The 18,410-nt window shown below is 40.7% G+C and overlaps 2 protein-coding genes and 1 long non-coding RNA gene across 4 annotated transcripts; 1 reads left to right on the forward strand and 2 right to left on the reverse strand.

The window, feature by feature from the left end:
- Nucleotides 1-1,496: 1,496 nt before the first annotated feature.
- LOC113016594 (gap junction alpha-3 protein-like) lies at nt 1,497-11,433 on the reverse strand. The gene is made up of 5 exons (XM_026159519.2): nt 11,146-11,433; nt 8,449-8,510; nt 7,360-7,448; nt 6,558-7,108; nt 1,497-2,449 (listed from the first exon to the last, which is right to left on the reverse strand). Exons 3-5 carry the CDS (start codon nt 7,426-7,428, stop codon nt 1,636-1,638), a joined length of 1,434 nt encoding a protein of 477 aa, XP_026015304.1. The 5' UTR covers nt 7,429-7,448; nt 8,449-8,510; nt 11,146-11,433; the 3' UTR covers nt 1,497-1,635.
- On the forward strand, nt 6,880-16,098 carry LOC113016596 (uncharacterized). The gene is made up of 3 exons (XR_013905305.1): nt 6,880-7,019; nt 7,200-7,307; nt 15,961-16,098. It is a non-coding gene; the product is annotated as an uncharacterized LOC113016596 (long non-coding RNA).
- Nucleotides 12,986-17,035, reverse strand: LOC113016595 (gap junction beta-2 protein-like). Of its 2 annotated transcripts, XM_026159521.2 has the most exons (7): nt 16,963-17,035; nt 16,754-16,802; nt 15,945-16,116; nt 14,144-14,296; nt 13,757-13,905; nt 13,474-13,680; nt 12,986-13,328 (listed from the first exon to the last, which is right to left on the reverse strand). In XM_026159521.2, exons 3-7 carry the CDS (start codon nt 16,113-16,115, stop codon nt 13,241-13,243), a joined length of 768 nt encoding a protein of 255 aa, XP_026015306.1. In that variant the 5' UTR covers nt 16,116; nt 16,754-16,802; nt 16,963-17,035; the 3' UTR covers nt 12,986-13,240. The 2 variants fall into 2 exon arrangements, with proteins under 2 accessions (XP_026015306.1, XP_080153597.1); XM_080297471.1 differs by lacking the exon at nt 16,963-17,035 and having other exon boundaries at nt 16,754-16,888.
- Between the last annotated feature and the right edge of the window lie 1,375 nt (nt 17,036-18,410).

The following is an 18,410-nucleotide window of genomic DNA, read 5'->3' on the forward strand; positions in this document are numbered from 1 at the left end:
AAAGTAAAAATGAACACTTCTTAGATCATATTGCTTTCTTTTCTCTCAAAAAAATCTAAGAGCTACAGCATAATCTACAGCTCATCTAGAAAATTAACTTAAGAGTCCTCCTAAACAAAACAGCTCCAGGGAACTCAACACTTCCGTGCCACACTGCAAACACAACCAGCAGAAAGAAGGCAGTTTTTATACTCAGTTCAAGCTGCAAAACTTAAACCTGTTCAGTAAGGAACTTTGAAATACTGTCTTATTAGTCGACTCAACTCTTATGCTAAGGGGTTTTGCATAGTGACAAACTTTGGCTCAAAGTCAGTAAAATGTTAAAGCATTTATGGTTTTTGGTTTCTTATGTAAAACTGCAGTTTGATCAGAGACAAACTTTTTAAAAACATAGGTAGTTCTGTATAAAGTCTTGTCGTGCATATCAATGCTGTTAATTATTATGTATTTACATATTTATATATAGTTTACCCTGATGTAACCGCAGAGATATTATTTTGTAAACACGAAACATTATAAATATACCTAAATGCAGACACACACACAGCCTGTAAAGCCTTAGAACTACATCTCTGGGTGGGCCTGCTTTATGGTCACCTGCTATTTTCTAATGCTGGTGAATCCCTCTATTTATTAAAACTACAGGCTGTGTAGAGAGCGTACACAGAGATGGACGAGTTCTACACACTTACGACACTTCAGCTCCACCATCACATCACAAGAAAAATTAAAGCTCAAGAAACAAAAGTGCAAACCTTTCCTCTGATGTCTCACAGGAAAGAAATAAAAGAAAGATGAAAATTAAAAAAAACTGCACAAAAACTTATTAGTAGGTCCAGTCATCATCATCATCACAATAACCTTTCCTTATATGTATTTTTGCTGGCTGTGTGGATATTTTAAGTGTGCAGTTACATTAAATATCATCTAGATTTCTTATCCTGTGTTATTCTTTTGTCAAAGAGGAGTGAGAGAATGGCCAGAGAAGCAAAATTAAGTAGCAGCAAAATTGACTTCTGCATTTCTGTCTTTGTGTCAGTAAACTACTAAAACAATGGATTTGATATGATTAGCTTAAATTGGCTGGGGGTTGTTTTAGTGATACTTTTTCAGTGGGCAATATCATGGCTACAAGAAAATTCCTGAAAACTCTAAGCTGGAATGACAACCATGGCCTGACAGGATTTTTGGTCTTGAAAAAATCTACATACAAAAGATATAGTTTCTTGGTCTATTTAATTTAGCCTCTAAACCTAATAATAAAAAAATAAAATAAAAATAATCTGGATGTTTTTATATGTTCGTAAACGAAAAAAATGGACCCCCATGTGCACAGCCATTACTCTAAACAATTTGAACCTCCTTTGAACTGAAAACTTACACGTTAAGAAACTAATGTGGACATACCCTGATGTTGTCAATATCTATGTAGGGCATCATTTCAGATTCGCAATGCTGACTATAAACTAAGCAGCCAACTCCAGTAGGCATCAGGCTCATGCTGAAGTGCATGCTTAGGTGTGGTTTTATGCTGCAGTGCATATTAAAAGAAAAAAAAAAGCATGTGTAGGCTCTCTCTGAGTATAGAGCATGCATGCATAGTTGGGTAAAAGTGTGAGTGAGTGTGTGTTTTAGCTACACGGCCAGGTCATCGGGGCGAGCTCGTCCACCGCCACTCTTGCTGGCCCGACTTGGCTTGCGGTTGTCTGTCCCCGCAGCAGCAGGAGGCTGATGCATCTCTGCCCTGGTTACCACAGTGAAGTCACTGTGCAGGACCTTAGGTGCTGTGATGACAGCAGTTTCCTCTTTCATTGCCGTCTCCTTTGGCATGAGAGAAGAAAGAGGGGTGTTGCGCGGAAGTGTGGGAAATGCAGATTGCTGCTCCTCTGGTGTTGGGGTCTTTTCCACTTCAGGAGAGGAGGAGGCTGAGGCTGAATTTTTTCCATTCAGATCGTGGACTTCCAGCACCATGTTGTTCCAGTTCTGCTCCATCACCACCAGCTGTCCTTGACTTCCAACACCCACTTTCTCACTGCTGCTATAAAAAGAAGCAGCATCCAACAAGAAGTCGTCTGGGTGGAACGCCGTGTTGTCCATCTTCATCCCAGCAGGCACAGGGGTGGTCGCAGCGTTTAAGGAGGTCACAGCAGGGGAAGACTCTGGTGGGCTGTAGGCCCCTCCCTCAGCTGCCCCGTCTCCCGTCACACTCACGCTGCCAAATGTCGGCAGACAGTCGAGCACCAAAGGAGAGGTCTGCTCAGGGATTGTCTCTGCGTCTGTGGGCTCATCTTCAGCCAGAATCAGTGACTCGCTGTCAGGTGCAAACTCATTGGTGACCCCTCGCTTTACTTTCTTCCAGCCTAGGTGATAGATCTCCAGCAGGTTGAGGACCAAAGAGACACAGGCAACGACCAGCATAAAGATGATGAAGATTGTCTTTTCAGTGGGCCTATGGTAACAGAGGAACAAAAAGAGGTTGTGATTAACAAATCACACCAGTGTATAATAGGAAATGTAACATTAAAAGAAAAAGAAGGAAGAAAATCCAATGTTATTGTTGGATTTCTCATTGTTAAAGCGATAAAGGCTGCAGTGGGAACACTTGGTGATAATCAATTTTAAATAAACCACAAGGGGAAAAATGTTAGTATTTGAACAATATCTTCATAGACTAAAGTAACTAGCTCCTTACTATTCAATATACTATTTATTCATACTATGTCCTTTTACTTTAGACTCCCTCTGTAAACACAAAATCCTCTTGTGTTAACTGAAATGAACCTTACTGTACTCGCTTGTACACTGTACTTCCAACTGGGTCTCTCTCCTAGAGTAGCTTTGCATGATTGTCAGTTCAAAATAATTCAAAATAATCCTTGAGCCTTTTTGCAGGCCCTAGATTCATCCAGATATTGAAATAAGGCTTCTCTTTAAGCCCTTTGCCTTGATTCATACTGACTGCCACTTACAAACAAAAGATTTGATTTGACCATGCTAAGGTTATCACTATTATTGACATCATACAACATACTAATGTGATACAAACTGTCTGATAATGAGTGTTAAGAGCATTTTGTTTATTTATAAATAAACTGACTTCTGACACTGAAAAGCTTCTTAAAAACAGACCTAATCAGACACTTAAACCACCCTCATTTAGCTCATTATTTCTACCTCTTCCAGGAAAGGAAAGATGATTCGTAATTTGTTTTGTTTTTTTGCCCCTGTGGTATTTAAATACTATTGGGTATCAAAATTCTAGTAATGTGGCAACTAGGGATGGGTACCGGTATCCGGTGCCATGATGGCACCGGTTCTGACATAAACGGTAGTAACCAGACCGAAAAGCAGCGCACATTTCGGTGCTTTATTTCGGTGCTTTTTTTTCATGAGCTGTGATACGCTTTAGATTCTAGCCAATCATTTTACGTTTCCCAGGATAGTAGGCGGGGCCAGGTACGTACGTTCTTTTAGAGCAGAGCTACAGATTAAAAATGACCAAGGCAAAGCGGTCAAAAGTCTGGCTGTACTTCACAGCAAAATTAGCAAACTCAGCAGCCTGCAACAAGTGCTTTAAGCTGATACTGTGATACTGTCAAAGGAGGTAACACCTCAAATCCGATGAAGCACCTGGCGACGCATAGCGTTTTTTTTAAAAGCCGAGAAATGCGCCGTATTTGATAGCTTGCTGTGAGACCTCACACCGAGCACCCTGCGGGTGGGTTACCTGTTATCGGACCCGGAGTTAGCAACATCCCCCAAAAACACGAAGAGGAGAGTCCTGGCCCCTAGCCCTGCCAGTGTAGCAGAAATGATGACGGATGATGATGGCAGCAGCCGCCGTTCTTCTCTGCGTGAGTAGCTTAATGTTGTCCGTGTGTAATTTACGTTGAGTAGGCTAACCACGTTATTAAATGAATGCATGTAAGGTGAACTAGCAAACATCATCATAGCTACATGCGGCTGTCTTCTTGTTTGATGGCAGATACTCCCTTCACCCTGGCCAAAAAGGCTAAAATGACCAAAGAAAAAGTGGAAAACAGTTAAACATGAGAGGTTTTTGGACAAAGTTTGTGTTTTTTCCATTGTTTAAGCACTGCTTCCAGCCAAGAGTGATGCCATAAATCCCCTATAGCTGCAGAAAAGGCTAACATTGTTATCTTTTTACAAAAAAACAGCTGAACATGAGAGGTTTTTGGACCAGTTTTGTGTTTTCCATTCTTTACATTCTCTACACTGCAGACTTCTCCCACAATTCCACCCAGTGCTTCCTGCAGAAGTTCTCTGATGACTCTGCAATAGTCGGCCTCATCACTGATGGGGACGACAAGGAGTACAGAGGTCTGACCCAAGACTTTGTGGACTGGTGCCAGCAGAACTACCTCCAGATCAACGCCAGTAAAACCAAGGAACTGGTGGTAGACTTCCGCAGGCACAAGCATTCTCCACTGCAACCACTGAACATCCAAGGTATGGACATTGAGGCTGTGGACAGCTACAGGTACCTTGGTGTTCATCTGAACAATAGACTGGACTGGACTCATAACTCAGACGCCCTCTACAGGAAAGGGCAGAGCAGGCTGTACCTGCTGCGGAGACTCAGGTCGTTTGGAGTGGAGGGCCCACTCCTGAAGACCTTCTATGACTCTGTTGTGGCTTCTGCTATCTTTTATGGTGTGGTCTGCTGGGGCGGCAGCATCTCTGCTGGGGACAGGAAGAGACTGAACAGGGTGATCCGAAGGGCCAGCTCTGTTCTAGGATGCCCTCTGGACCCAGTGGAGGTGGTGAGTGACAGGAGAACGGCGGCTAAGCTGTCATCCCTGTTGGACAACATCTCCCACCCCATGCAGCAGACTGTGACAGCACTGAGCAGCTCCTTCAGTGGGAGACTGCGGCACCCACGGTGTGGGACGGAGAAATTTCGCAGGTCTTTCCTCCCCACTGCTGTCAGACTCCATAATAAAGACTTTAACTGATCAAGCACACACATCCATACATATGCAATAATACTAAGTGCAATAATCCTTTCTGTCATCGTTGTATTTTTACTCAGTTGTATATAGTATTTGTATTTGTATTCTATTTTTATCTTATTGTATATTTATTTTATTTTATTCTATTCTGTACAGTTGTGTACTGTATTTATTCTTATTGTATTCTAATTTTTACCTCATAACTTTTGCACTGTCCACTTCCTGCTGTGACAAAACAAATTTCCCACGTGTGGGACTAATAAAGGTTATCTTATCTTATCTTATCTTATCTTAAGCACCGGTTTAAGCACCGTTTAAGCACCGGCACCGTTTCAAAAGTACCGGTTTGGCACCGGTATCGGATAAAACCTAAACGATACCCATCCCTAGTGGCAACCCTGTTGGAGACAGGAATATTAATTGTTGTTTTCTTTCAACTCTTTGAAGCAGTCTATTAGCCACAACACTACAACTGATCAAACTGCAATGCCAGCCAGAATTGCTCTTTTTCATTTAGAAACAAAAGGTCCCACATCGCAGACAGGTCTGGCCCGGATCTGGCATCAAGCTAGCACTTCTGACTGACTGGTGTCATGGCAGGATGTATGTCTACCAGATGTGGGCCAGGTCTGGCAATGATGGCACTATTTATGTTCCTATTTTCCTATTTTAGTTAGAAGACCCAAATGCCATGTTGCAATACTATACTGCTATTGTAGCCAGCGTTTCAAATGCAGGTTTGACAGGTTGTGAGTGTACACTTTATCCAAAACCTAGTGAGGGTTTACTCATGTTTATCACTACTGATTGGAAGGTTATTGGTTCGATCCCTGGCTCCTCTAGTCTGCATGTCAAGAGTGTGAATGTGTATGAATGTAGTTAGGAAGCACCCAGTTTAGAGAGAGTGTGTGATTGGGTGAATGTGGAGCACTTTGAGTAATCCGGGAGAGTAGTAAAGCATTATCTAAGAATTAGTCCATTCACTGTCTGAACAGAGTTTCGTCATGTTACTTTTGCACTATTATGTTCTGGCACATGTTGTTATTACATGGCTTGATTAAGGTACACATTAGGCTGACATCTGGGGCCAGAGCTGAAACTGTTCTGGGCCAGCACAGGGCCAGCAGTGTGTCTACAACTGGCCCATGGCTGCACACAACTTACACATGGCCCACATACCACAAAGAATGACGGCCCTTTGGTATCCCAGATCTGGTTTGCCAGAGGTAATCCACACAGGGGCCAGCACAGGACCACCAGTGTGTCTGCAACTGGCCTTGTGCTGGCCCATGTGTGGGCCACCTCTTGCAAACCAGATCTGGGCCACCAAAGGGCCGTCATTCTTTGCGGTATGTGGGCCATGTCTAAGCACATTGTGTGGGCCAGATCTGGGCCATACCAATTTTGCTATGTGGGGTGTTGTTTAGACTATTAGTGTTGTACAAGAACATAGAGAGTGATAGACTCAGTAAATATAACTGAGTGACAGGATGTATGTGTAGAGTATAATGAAGAATTATTAAACAGACACAAAGAAAAAAATCTTTGATTGTGATGCAAAACAATAAAACTGAACTTTCTTACCTGGAGATGAAGCAGTCCACAGTATTGGGGCAGGGCCAGCGGCCACATTTATAGAGAGGCCTCAGCTGGAATCCATACAGGAAGTACTGCCCCAGAATGAAACCCACTTCAAACAGAGTCTTGAATATTATGTTGAAGATGTAGGTCCTCAATAATGCCCCGCGTATCCTGATTTTTCCATGTTCGTCACGAATTGGGGGTTTCTCCTTTTTCCCTCCACCATCACCAACTCCATTGTGATAGAGAGGGTCATGGTCATCCTGGTGTCGTCCGGCCTTTCTGAGCTCCTCTTCCCTCTCCCTCCTCTTCTCCTCCATGCGAACAATGTGTAGTACATGGCCCAGGTAGATGAGGGTTGGTGTGGAGACAAAGATGATCTGCAGCACCCAGAAACGGATGTGGGAGATGGGAAATGCCTCGTCATAGCAAACGTTTTCACAACCGGGCTGCTGTGTGTTACAGGTAAAGTCTGATTGCTCGTCACCCCAAACTTCTTCAGCTGCTGCACCCAGCACCAAAATTCGAAAGATGAAGAGGACTGTGAGCCAAACCTGGGTTGGACAAACACGACAGTTAGAAGCACAGTAGTTAGTACTTCCTGGATAATGCAGAGGGTAACTAAAGCTTGTGGTTTCTCCACAGTGTCAGTATGGTCTACCCTTTACCAAACTGAAAACCAGAAAATGTCATCAACAATGTTGGCGTATCAAAAGTTCTATGAAAAGGAAATACAGTGAAAATCATCAAAAGGTAAGCTTAATATGTTTAACAGATCATGTTTTTGTTATCAATAGTCGGTCACCTTTCCAATCACAGTGGAGTGTTCTTGAGCATTCTCCAGCAGTCGCCCTAGAAAACTCCAGTCACCCATGCTTCTCTCAGTTTTCTAGCCTGCAGAGAGACATGAGAGTCTATGGTGAACAACAAAAAGTCAATTAAAGAACAATACCACAGAAAGTCAGTATTTAGGATTTTATCTGAACTTTTATGGCTGATACTGTTTTACCTTGTGTCTCTATGTCTGATTGTAGGTGTCTGTGTGTGTCTGTGTCTCTCATCACAGCAAATCATGTCAGTATGTATCAAAATCTCTGAGGAATGTATACAGCATCTTGTTGAATTCACAAAGAATTAAGCCAGTTCTGAAAATCAGTACTAGCAAGTGTCCTAATCAAGTGTTCGGTGAGTGTATTTTCCAGGACGTTTATGAGGAATCATTCGATCTCTGTCAGTCTGTTTCCCTTTTTTCTTATGCCAAACATTCGCTTCCTCTTCCTGCAATCAGTTTGACACTTCTTTTCCATGAAACATAAAAAACTAGCATTGTTCCATTTTTAGTCTGTGTCAAACACAGACTAGAGAGTCCTAATGAGATCTAACGGCCAGTTCATCTATAAACTCTTTAGCCTAGAAACTTTTGAAAGTATTCATCTAAGCCACAGTTATTCATATATTTAGTTCAATACAATTAAATTTTATTTATATCTCAACAGTAATTGTCTCAAGGGGCTTTATATTATAAGGTAAAGACCTTACAATATAAAGGCTATCATCATCAAAAACAAAATTCTTTGATATTCTGAAATATTGCTTCATATAAACGAGTGCTGTTAATACTTACCAACAAAATAACTGCATGAACATCTCAAGCAGTATCTTGCCTTACAATACCTAGAAATATCTTCTTTTACCATTTAAACCTTGGTGTTTCACTGTGAAATTTTACAAAAACTTGGCTGCTGCCCAAAAAGCTCTTTTCAACTGAGCACAGAAAGCATAACTACTTTCGAACTTCAATGCTAAAATCAAGAAGAGAAAAGACTTCAAAATAAAATTTCAAATAAGTTGGATTGTTTTGGAAAAAAAAAAAAGACAAATTAAGCTGACTTACTAAAATATTGTTGTGTTGTCAGTGATAAATCCATCGACCAGAAATCAGAACAAAAACTATATCTGGAAGGAAGACACAAAATGCTTTGTATTAGCTTTTTGGGCTCATCATCATACAGACATCACACAAAAAAGGATACAGAGCTTTTTGATGCTGATGCCAATATGAATCTTTTTTTTAACCAGAAACATTTTAGTGCACAGTAGGTACAAATGATGCCATATACTTATAGTATGGCATCGGAAAGGGTCTTGTTACTCCTCACCTGATGCTAGGATTAGTACCAGTGCTAAGAACTGTCCAAATTTTTTAAACAGTTCAGATATTTTAAATTATCAATCACACAGGTCTATAGAGTGATAACTTCAAAATTAATTCTGCAGCATGATGAAAACCCCAGAAACATAGCATAAGACATAAAGAACTAGCTAAATTGAGTCCGGCAGCGAATGGTATGACCTTTCAGAGCATTCTCATTCCCAACATGTAGCATAACTACGATTTGTCACGTCCCATGGCATCTCAAAGGTAACCTTCCGCATCCCTATGATACGCTCCGGATTGTGGATGGAATCCAAAAGAATGATGCTCGCGGAGGTAACACACATTCCAGCTGTGTATTCCAGCCCTAACCGTAACCTTAACCCTAACCTTAACCATATCAGATAGTGTTTTCCAAAGCGATGCATGATCAGATGTGTAGATTCATTCCAAACAGTTCTCGTGCCTCCGAAAGCTTAACATACCGACAACTTATCTCATAGTGTCGGTATGTTACGTTTTGGGATGAGAATGTGTTGGATCTTCACAGAGTCCAGGTTTTAGCTTCATAGATTCCATGTGGAATTACATGAAAAAGGAGAAAGAGGTTCCACAGAGGACCCGGAACAGTCAAGTACTCTGAACAAAGTGTACTACTAAGAATTGGTAGCTGCAGTTTAAAAGCGCTCATTTATCACTACTTTGATTTAATTTCACTCTTTTTTCTTCATCTGACATTTTGGTGCAATCCAATGCTCACAGTAGCACTGCATGTGTCTGATTGTTTGATAGTTATTCCATGGTATACATTTGCTTTTGGATGTGCCAAATTTGTGTGTACTTGCATTGGTATGTGTGTGTGATGCGAGACTGGCTGGTTAGTGGACAATGGCTGGCCATCTGTGAGAAGTGAAGTGAGTGAATAACAGGTTGTCGCTGTTGAATGCCGGACTCATCACATCCCAGGAATGCTGATGGGGGCAAATGTTTGCCTGGGATTCCCTGATATGAACGCACACAAACATATACACGCATTCTAAAGTTTCAGCAGTGTTCTGTACTCCTGCATACTGTGTAACTTACTTCCAAAATAAAATGTAAATCCAGGAATTTGTGTCTGATGAGAGGTAGGTCAACTGAGTAAAAGAAAAAGAGAAAGAGAGAGAACGGAAGCTCCATAGACAGAAAGGAAATATCGTGGTCTTGATTTAACTGTGTTCTTAAAAAACTGCTTAGAAACACAAATAAATAAATAACAAAGACTTTTCAGATGTCTTACACGTGAAACATATTCTCAAATGACAAATGGCTACTAATTCACCAGTCTAACGGTGGTATGTGTACATGTACATGATGTGTTGACGTGATGAAATACCATCGGCCATGGCAGACAATAGGGAAGCTGCCAGATGGATATTGTTCTGGCTGCTGTGTGCTTTTGATGGATCAGAGGTCTTTGTGCTAAAACAGCCCAAACAGTTAACTCCTGGCCTGCCATTTGCACAACGAAATCCGAAAATATGCACAGTCACAATAAAAGACAATTCTGTTCATTACTCAGTTAATCAACTACCTTAGTGTATATCCAGAAACTTGAGAAGACCGTGCTCAGTGTTTAAGCAATTAGTTTCACATGGTGTGGAATAGTACTGAAGATGATTAAATGCAGTTTGCTTTTAAGAAAAGATATTTTTGATACATATATTAAAAATGTAAATGTATGTCTAAAAGTGCCATTCCAAAAATGTGGAAAGAGTTTCTAACTGTACACACAAGTGAATAAATGGGCCCAAAGTTGCCTAAGATACTAAAAGTACAAAACAAATTTTTTTTTAAAGTGTGCAAAGATTTATAGAATGGCACACAGCATCTAAAGAGAGTATGGAAATAATCAATTCAGCAGCTGGTTGGCTGGTTAGGAGCAGCAACTTATTTCCTCCATTTACTACAGCAAGTCACACAGTACAATTCCAACAAGCAGAAAAACTACAGGAAGGTTCTTCCTTTCGTGGTAACATTAGACAGTGTGTCTCCTATACAAAAGATAAACAACTAGCAATGGTTGCATTTAAATATCCATCAAAACTAAAATGTAAGCTTCCCTACAGTTGACCTCAAATTTATTTAAAAACAAAAAAACAGTCCTACCGCCTGTTTTCCATTAGTTTCTTGTCCATGGCTCTTTTAAAAAAAACTTATTTTTTAACTAAAGTATCAAAATCTAGCCTAAGACCCCACAAAATGCATTCTTTTTTCCCAAAGATTATTTAAGCCTGGACGATATTGGTTTGGATTTGTGGCTTCCTGTCTGCCGTCTTTCCCACATGGATGTGAACGCATCATGAGAGGTGCTGATAATCCAGCAGGTGGAAAGATGATAATGCCTCTTCCCTCCCACTTCAACCTCCAGCATCACTCTACGGTGACCCTGCTTACCGCGTTTCTTCTCTTCTTTTTTCTTTTAGTCCCACGGAGGTTCTCGGGGCAACCAAGAGAAGATTGGGCAGATTGATAGAAGGGAGAAGGGAGGGAGAGAGACACAGAGAGAGCAATACACAGAGTAACAGAGAGAGAAAGTTAACAACAAAAAAGGAGGGAAAAAGAAAAGAAGAATACGCGAGGCTAGTCTAGTCTAAAAAAAAGGGCGCGTGTGGAACCTGTCCCGCGAAGGCGAAGCACAGCGGCTGCGTCCCGCGTGGCCAAGGCCATCCGCCACTGTCAAACATTGGTGTCCCCGTGCAAGGGGCGCAGGAGGGGGGTGGTAAGGGGAAGGCGCGCGTTTGAGTGCGCGCGCGTGTATATGTGGTGTAACGCAACTATCACATTCCTGACCAGACAAAAATTTTCTTTAACAACTTCTGTTAAGGGAAAAATAAATATTTGGATTGTTCCTTGTTGCAGTATGAGGTAAAACACCCTCTGGGTATTAGCTAATAACTTACTAGCTTTTTTACTGTCATTACAAATAAACATCAATATGGAAGATTACTGATGTCAAAAATGGAGAAATCAGAAAAAAACAGACAAAAATTGAAGTGTAAAAGTAAGCTCATCTTTCTACAAGTTCTTCATATTGCAACAGTTTTTAGCCCCCAAAAGGAATTTACATGTTAAAGTGTTACATTACATACATGACATTTAGTTACAAGTAAATTACATTCAGTTACAAAGATGATATTTTAAATGAAATTTAAAAGAATAGACACATTAAACACCATCAAGTTTTAATAATAAAAGATACAGGATAACAGAAATTAAACACAACAAAATACAAATGTAAAGACAAAATATAAACAGAAGCAGAAAACACAGAAACTAAAATCAGTTATCCCAAGCTTAGTACAGACATGAAAATCTTGCAGCAATAGTCAGCCGTGTGGCCAAGCTTAATATGGCCCAGAGCGCCAGTGTACAATAAAATGAATTCTATCCACCCAATGACAGCCTTATAATTAAACACTGACATATAGCCCATTTTCACATCTTTTAAACAGAAAAGACTACCTCAGTATTCATGTGAGATTAAGTGATTCATAGTATAAATGTTGACTGCAATAAATGTGAAAAGTAGAGTGATAAATAACATCCACAGTCTTAGGAATGCAGGCAGAGACAAATAAATTATAAATGTCACTGTATCTTTTTTAAAAACCTTTTTTCACTCCAAAATGTTGCAAAGTTTTTTCTTTTTCTGTAAAAGAAAACAAGTTTTTTGTTGTTGCTTCTTAACAACTACAAAGAATGGGGTGACACCATCTATTCACCTATGTTATCACTTAGTTTTGTGTCACCCAAAAAAAGTCCCTCTGGGTAGGGGAAGGAATTGTTGCAGACCTGTTTGCTCACCAGCAGGGGTCAGCAGAGTACAGTATCTCATTACAGAACAAAAGAATTCATGGGTTTGTCTTTTTCATTCCTTTAAAAACAAACATCATAAATATCATAAGAATAAACTACATAACCAGTCAAATGAAAAGAAGATTAAATGTTATCTGGAGACTTTTTGCATTCAATTAATTAATATGAAAAATACAACTTTTTGTAAATATTTGTACATCAGTGGCTTTTCATCAGGACCTTTCAATCAGGACAAGGCCCAGGGGTTGGGGACTGCTGCTTTACATTACTGCCTTCTTGTGGTCTGCTTGCTTTGTACTCATAGGAAATTGTAGCTGTCCCCATTTTTTTCTTTCTACAAACAATTTATAGAACATGATTCTGGACATTGAACAGAATAAAAAGTATTTAAAATGACTTCAACATTAAACACATGTAGTTAAATGCACATGATGTATTTATATTTTTATTTGTTAAACGGCTTATCTACATACAACCTCATTTAACATGAAAGTATAGTTTTAAGATGCTAACATCCTCTCCACCCCTTGATTTTCTATAGATTATCATTGAAAATGTCCAATTTGTGAGTTGTATTTACATTTATGATTCTCACACATGCATTATATCTCTAAAATGACAATGTTTTTATCAGTTTCTTCTCCACCCTCCGTCTTCTAGCTACATTTCAAAATCAGGTTGAAACAAGTGACTTCTGGTTAGTCCTGATCCGCATCTTCTCTCTGCTGCCTAATTTCCTCTCCTTCTGATCACAGAGACCCCTACAAGAAAAAATAAATAAATTATATATAATATAAAGAAGTGCATATGGAATGCACAGCTTAAAACTTAAAAACAAAAATAATGCACAAAAGAATTGCGTCAATCAGCTGATTAATCACCTGACTGTCTGATTAATACTATTACCTAGAGACAGCCTTGATGACAAGATATACAAGTTCAGCCATGTTAAGGACCATGCAGATAGATGAGGTAGTGGCCATGAAAACAGTGAAGATGGTTTTCTCAGTTGGACGTGAGATGAAGCAGTCCACCAGGTTAGGACATGGCCATTGATCACATTGCACCAGCCGTGGCATCTGGAAACCATCGTACACCACATACAGAGCATACCTGGAGACACAGATATCGTACCATCAAACCAAAACAGCCATGTGAGACTGACGGAAAAAGGAAGCACTGATCTTACATGAATCCTGCTTCAAACAGCAGCCTGAACACCAGGCTGCAGGCATATGTCCACCAGAGGGCACCAGCTATTGGGAGCCTCCGCTTTTTCAGAGTCTCTAACTCCTCATCTTGGCCCTTTGCACTGAGAAACCCAGCTCTACCAGGACTCTGTCGCACAGGATGAGATCATTTGAGCACTCAAAGAGCTTTCTACTACAAGTCTCATTCACCCAAACACACACATTCATACATGCCTAAGTGCCTTTTTATCTAATATTAACTTACACACACTGATTGATGCATTGGGGGCAAATTAGGTCTCTGTCACAGCTGCCCCAAATGACATCATCATTTTGTCTGTCATCACGATGACTTTGCCGTAATCATAATAAAACAATGCACACACCTGAAGGAGCTTCCTCTTATCTCTGTGGTTACGATAGGCCACATACATGGCAACCAGGAGTGTTGGCGTGGAGACAAAGACAAGCTGAAGACACCAGAGACGGATGTGGGACACAGGAAAGAACTGATCATAGCAGACGTTTTCACAGCCAGGCTGAGGGAAAAACAAACCAACCATGATCGTCACAATTATGACAACATCAGTGTATAGTTACTAGACCCTGTGTACGAGAAAATGCTAACTTCCTGGTTTGAGACCGGATGTGGGGTTGTACATTTCCGGTAGCTTTACTTTGCGGTCAATCGCTACTGCGAAGATATACTCCAAAATCATGTCCAAAACTCAAAAACGGAAAGATCGCGTTAAGTTACAAAGAGCAGAAGGTGGGAACACTCACCACTGTTGTGTCATAAAAAATCTAATGATCAATTTTGACGTTTAAAGAGTTTAGATCGATCAGTTGTTTACATCACTCAACACAAGCAGAACTGCATTACTGCATGCAGAAGACACATCGTCCACATTCAGAAGCACATCTCTGTATAGTGACAGTTATTATGATTTAAACAGGCAAATGTTCAGCATTCAAACTACAGGTGAAGAATAGTCAAACCAGATGTTTCCCTGTTATGTCGATATTAGCTAGTCAAGTACACACCTACACAGCATGTCAACAAACCGTGAAAAAAAGCCACACAAAAAATGAACGATTGCTGGTAAGGGTTTCTATACATTAGTATTTACGATGGGTATGTTGTGACTTACCTTCACAATTACAGTGGTCCCTCGCTAATAACCCCGTTCACCTTTCACCTCGCTGTTTCGCGGATTTTTTAGTGCAAGTTTGCATGCTTATTTTTACATCACATTGTGTCCTGCGTCCTGATCGCTGCAGACAATCTCCTCCGTGACGTCTCTCCTGTACAGTACAGAATCGCTGCATCGATCGCTAGCAGTGTGACTCTGAAGTGCAGAACTGTATGTCAACAATGTCCACAAAACGTTTTGCACCTTCAAAACATAAAATTGGCTACTTGATTTCACCTATCGCCGGTTATTTTTTAGAACATAACACCCACGATAAACGAGGGACAGCTGAGAAATATAACATTTGAATCCCTTTTCTCTTTTGCTCTGAGGCGCGGGGGAAAATATCAACAAGTCGATGAACATCATTTACAGATATATTGGGTAAATGCCCAAGACATCTAGAGAAATGTAAATCGCCGCTTGATTCATTCACTTGCTTAACTTGTTTTGGACCGTAAACAAGGCGCGAATAGGACACCGGAAACAGGGTTAGGGTTAGGGTTAGGGATGAACCTGTTTTTGCCTTCAGAACTGTCTTAATTCTTCGTGGCACCAATTCAACAAAGAGCTCGAAACACTCCTCTGATACTGCGGTCCATGCCATCACTCAGCTGTCGTTTAAACTTGTCACAGAGTCTCCGTTTCCTGGCTGACAGGAGTGGCGCCCGACACAATAAAAGCACAATAAAAATATTAAGTGGTGATAGATAGTGACTACTTTTTAGATTATTAATACTTTATGTAGTATAAAACTTTACAGTATAACTTTGAAGTCAGTTCTTAGACAGGAAACCAGTGGAGAGAAGCCATCTATTAAAACCAGTGAGAAGAGTAGATTCTGTATTCTTCGAGAACTAGGGGTGAGAGAATGATTCTTTGAGCTGCAGAATTCAAGCTCAGACAATAAAACCCAAATCTTATTTTAACAAATAAGTGTCATTATAACTTACATCCCATGTGTGGATCGGATGTAAAAATGGACACGTCCTACCTGCAATGTGTTACAGGTGAAGTCAGACTGCTCGTCCCCCCAGACGCTCTCCGCGGCAACAACCAGCACCATGACCCGGAAAATAAAAAGCACAGAGAGCCAGATTTTACCCAGGCTGGTGGCATGACGGTTCGCCCCGACCAACTGAGTGTACAGAGCGGGCCAAGACATCCTGGGGGAAAGGACAGTGACAAGGGAATGGGAATGCTTGCACTACAGAACAGGGATTCATCAGCATACTCGTTTGCATTTCTTGTCATTACACGGTCGTGTTTATCTGCTACTTTTACAGCCTCTACACGTCTGACACATGGACACCGATTTCAGATTTCAGATTTACAAGGAAGTCAGTGGCAAACGATGAAAGCAGAGACCGTCGCTGAACAAAAGACGAGTTTGAAAGAGGACGGGATGAAAAGGAATGAAAGTGAGAGGAGGAGGGGAGAAGGTCCACTGCCAGCATTCATGTGAACTGATGAACCTCTCTGCCCACTGTGGACTGTACTGAACCGAGCCCACTCATCTAAAAGCACACTGAAACACACTGTACAAGCACACTGCTGCGGTTCTCACTGAGCTTCACTGTTCACACTCGGTCACTGATTGGTTCATTCATATTTTTTAGATGATGTGTACTTGCACTGAAAGAACCTGGGATATACTTCACATGTCATGCTTATTTAGAGGTTTGTTTCTAGCTGGAGATGTTTTGTCGTAAAGTAAAAACAGAAATTCTGATAAAAACTGGAAGCAACTTTTACCAAAATGAATTAAGATTAACTTTTGTTTTGTCTTTGTTGTTTTCTTACCTTGTGTCTTCAGTGTCAGGATGTCTCCATGAAAGTATTCCACATGATCCTTTTCAGTATAAAAGCGCGCGCACACACACACACACACACACACACACACACACACACACACACACACACACACACACACACACACACACACACACAGCCTGTTGTTGCATCAGTCACATTTAAAAGAAAATCTCAGTCTAAGAAACTAAAGCACAAACCTGCAGCTCCTGCTTTCTTTGCATGAAATCAAAGATGTGCCTCTCAGTGTGAAGTGAGACAGGATGATGTCTGATAGCTTCCTGTGATGACTTTCAAAATAAAACAACACAGCGCAGATTGTGCATTTTAGGAGGAAGAGATAACAGAGAGGAGAAATACAGATAATATTTTTAGCAGAAATGTAGCAACAAGAAAAACTCTGGATTGTGACAAGAAGCACTCTGAGAGTTTTGTTATTTGCTCTGTTAAAACCCATTTTAAAAGGCTTGACATAATTTTGAAATATTTTTATGTGGATATAACGCATTAATTTCATTACTTAGTAAAATCAGTTTTTTTGTTTAGGAATCAATGTCAAATTTAAAATGTTTTTGATCACAACCTTATATTGTTTTCAACAAAAACCTTATTGTGCAAGGATATTCATATTGTTACATATTTAACTGATCATAGCCTGTTATTGTAATTTACAGGGTGGGCCATTTATATGGATACACCGTAATAACATGGGAATGGTTGGTGATATTAAAGTCCTGTTTGTGGCACATTAGTATATGTGAGGGGGGCAAACTCCTCAAGATGGGTGGTGACCATGGTGGCCATTTAGAAGTCGGCCATCTTGGATACAACTTTTGTTTTTTTCAATAGGAAGAGGGCCATGTGACACATCAAACTTATGGGTAATGTCACAAGAAAAACAATGGTGTGCTTGGTTTCAACGTAACTTTATTCTTTCATGAGTTATTTACAAGTTTCTCTTTGTTCATAGCCATTGACATGTCGAAGAGGTTAACACGTGTGGAGCGGATCTAAATTGTGTTGATATCTGGTGAACGCAGTAACCGGGTCATTGCAGCAGATTTCAGTGCAAGACACCCTACGAGACCACCCATCTCCCATGCTTTCGTGAAACTGGTTCAGTGTTGGATTTGCCAAAATATGGACACAAGAAAACTGTCACTAATGAAGAAACATCAGTGGCTGTCCTAGCTTCATTCAGCAAGACCCTCAGTTCATGCTGAAGATTTTGTTCAGTGATGAGGCAAACTTTATTGTGAATGGTGAAGTTAACAAACAAAACCACCGCTATTGGTCTGACACTAACCCACATTGGATGGATCCCTCCAAGACTGTTGGAACAACAAAAGTGATGGTTTGGTGTGGTATATGGGGTACAACGATAGTGGGTCCATTCTTCATCAATGGAAACCTCAAGGCCACTGGATATTTGAAATTGCTACATGATGATGTGTTTCCCTCTTTATGCACTGAAGCTGGCACGTTCCCTGAGTTTTTCCAGCAAGATGGTGCACCACCACATTATGGGTGCCAGGTCCGAGCATTCCTAGATGAACAGTTTCCTGGAAAGTGGATTGGTCGTCGTGGGCCAGTTGAACGGCCCCCAAGGTCTCCCGATCTGATCCCCTTAGACTTTTATCTGAAGGCA

The sequence above is a fragment of the Astatotilapia calliptera genome, chromosome 23, assembly GCF_964374335.1.
Source record: "Astatotilapia calliptera chromosome 23, fAstCal68.1, whole genome shotgun sequence".
NCBI classification, from domain to species: domain Eukaryota; kingdom Metazoa; phylum Chordata; class Actinopteri; order Cichliformes; family Cichlidae; genus Astatotilapia; species Astatotilapia calliptera.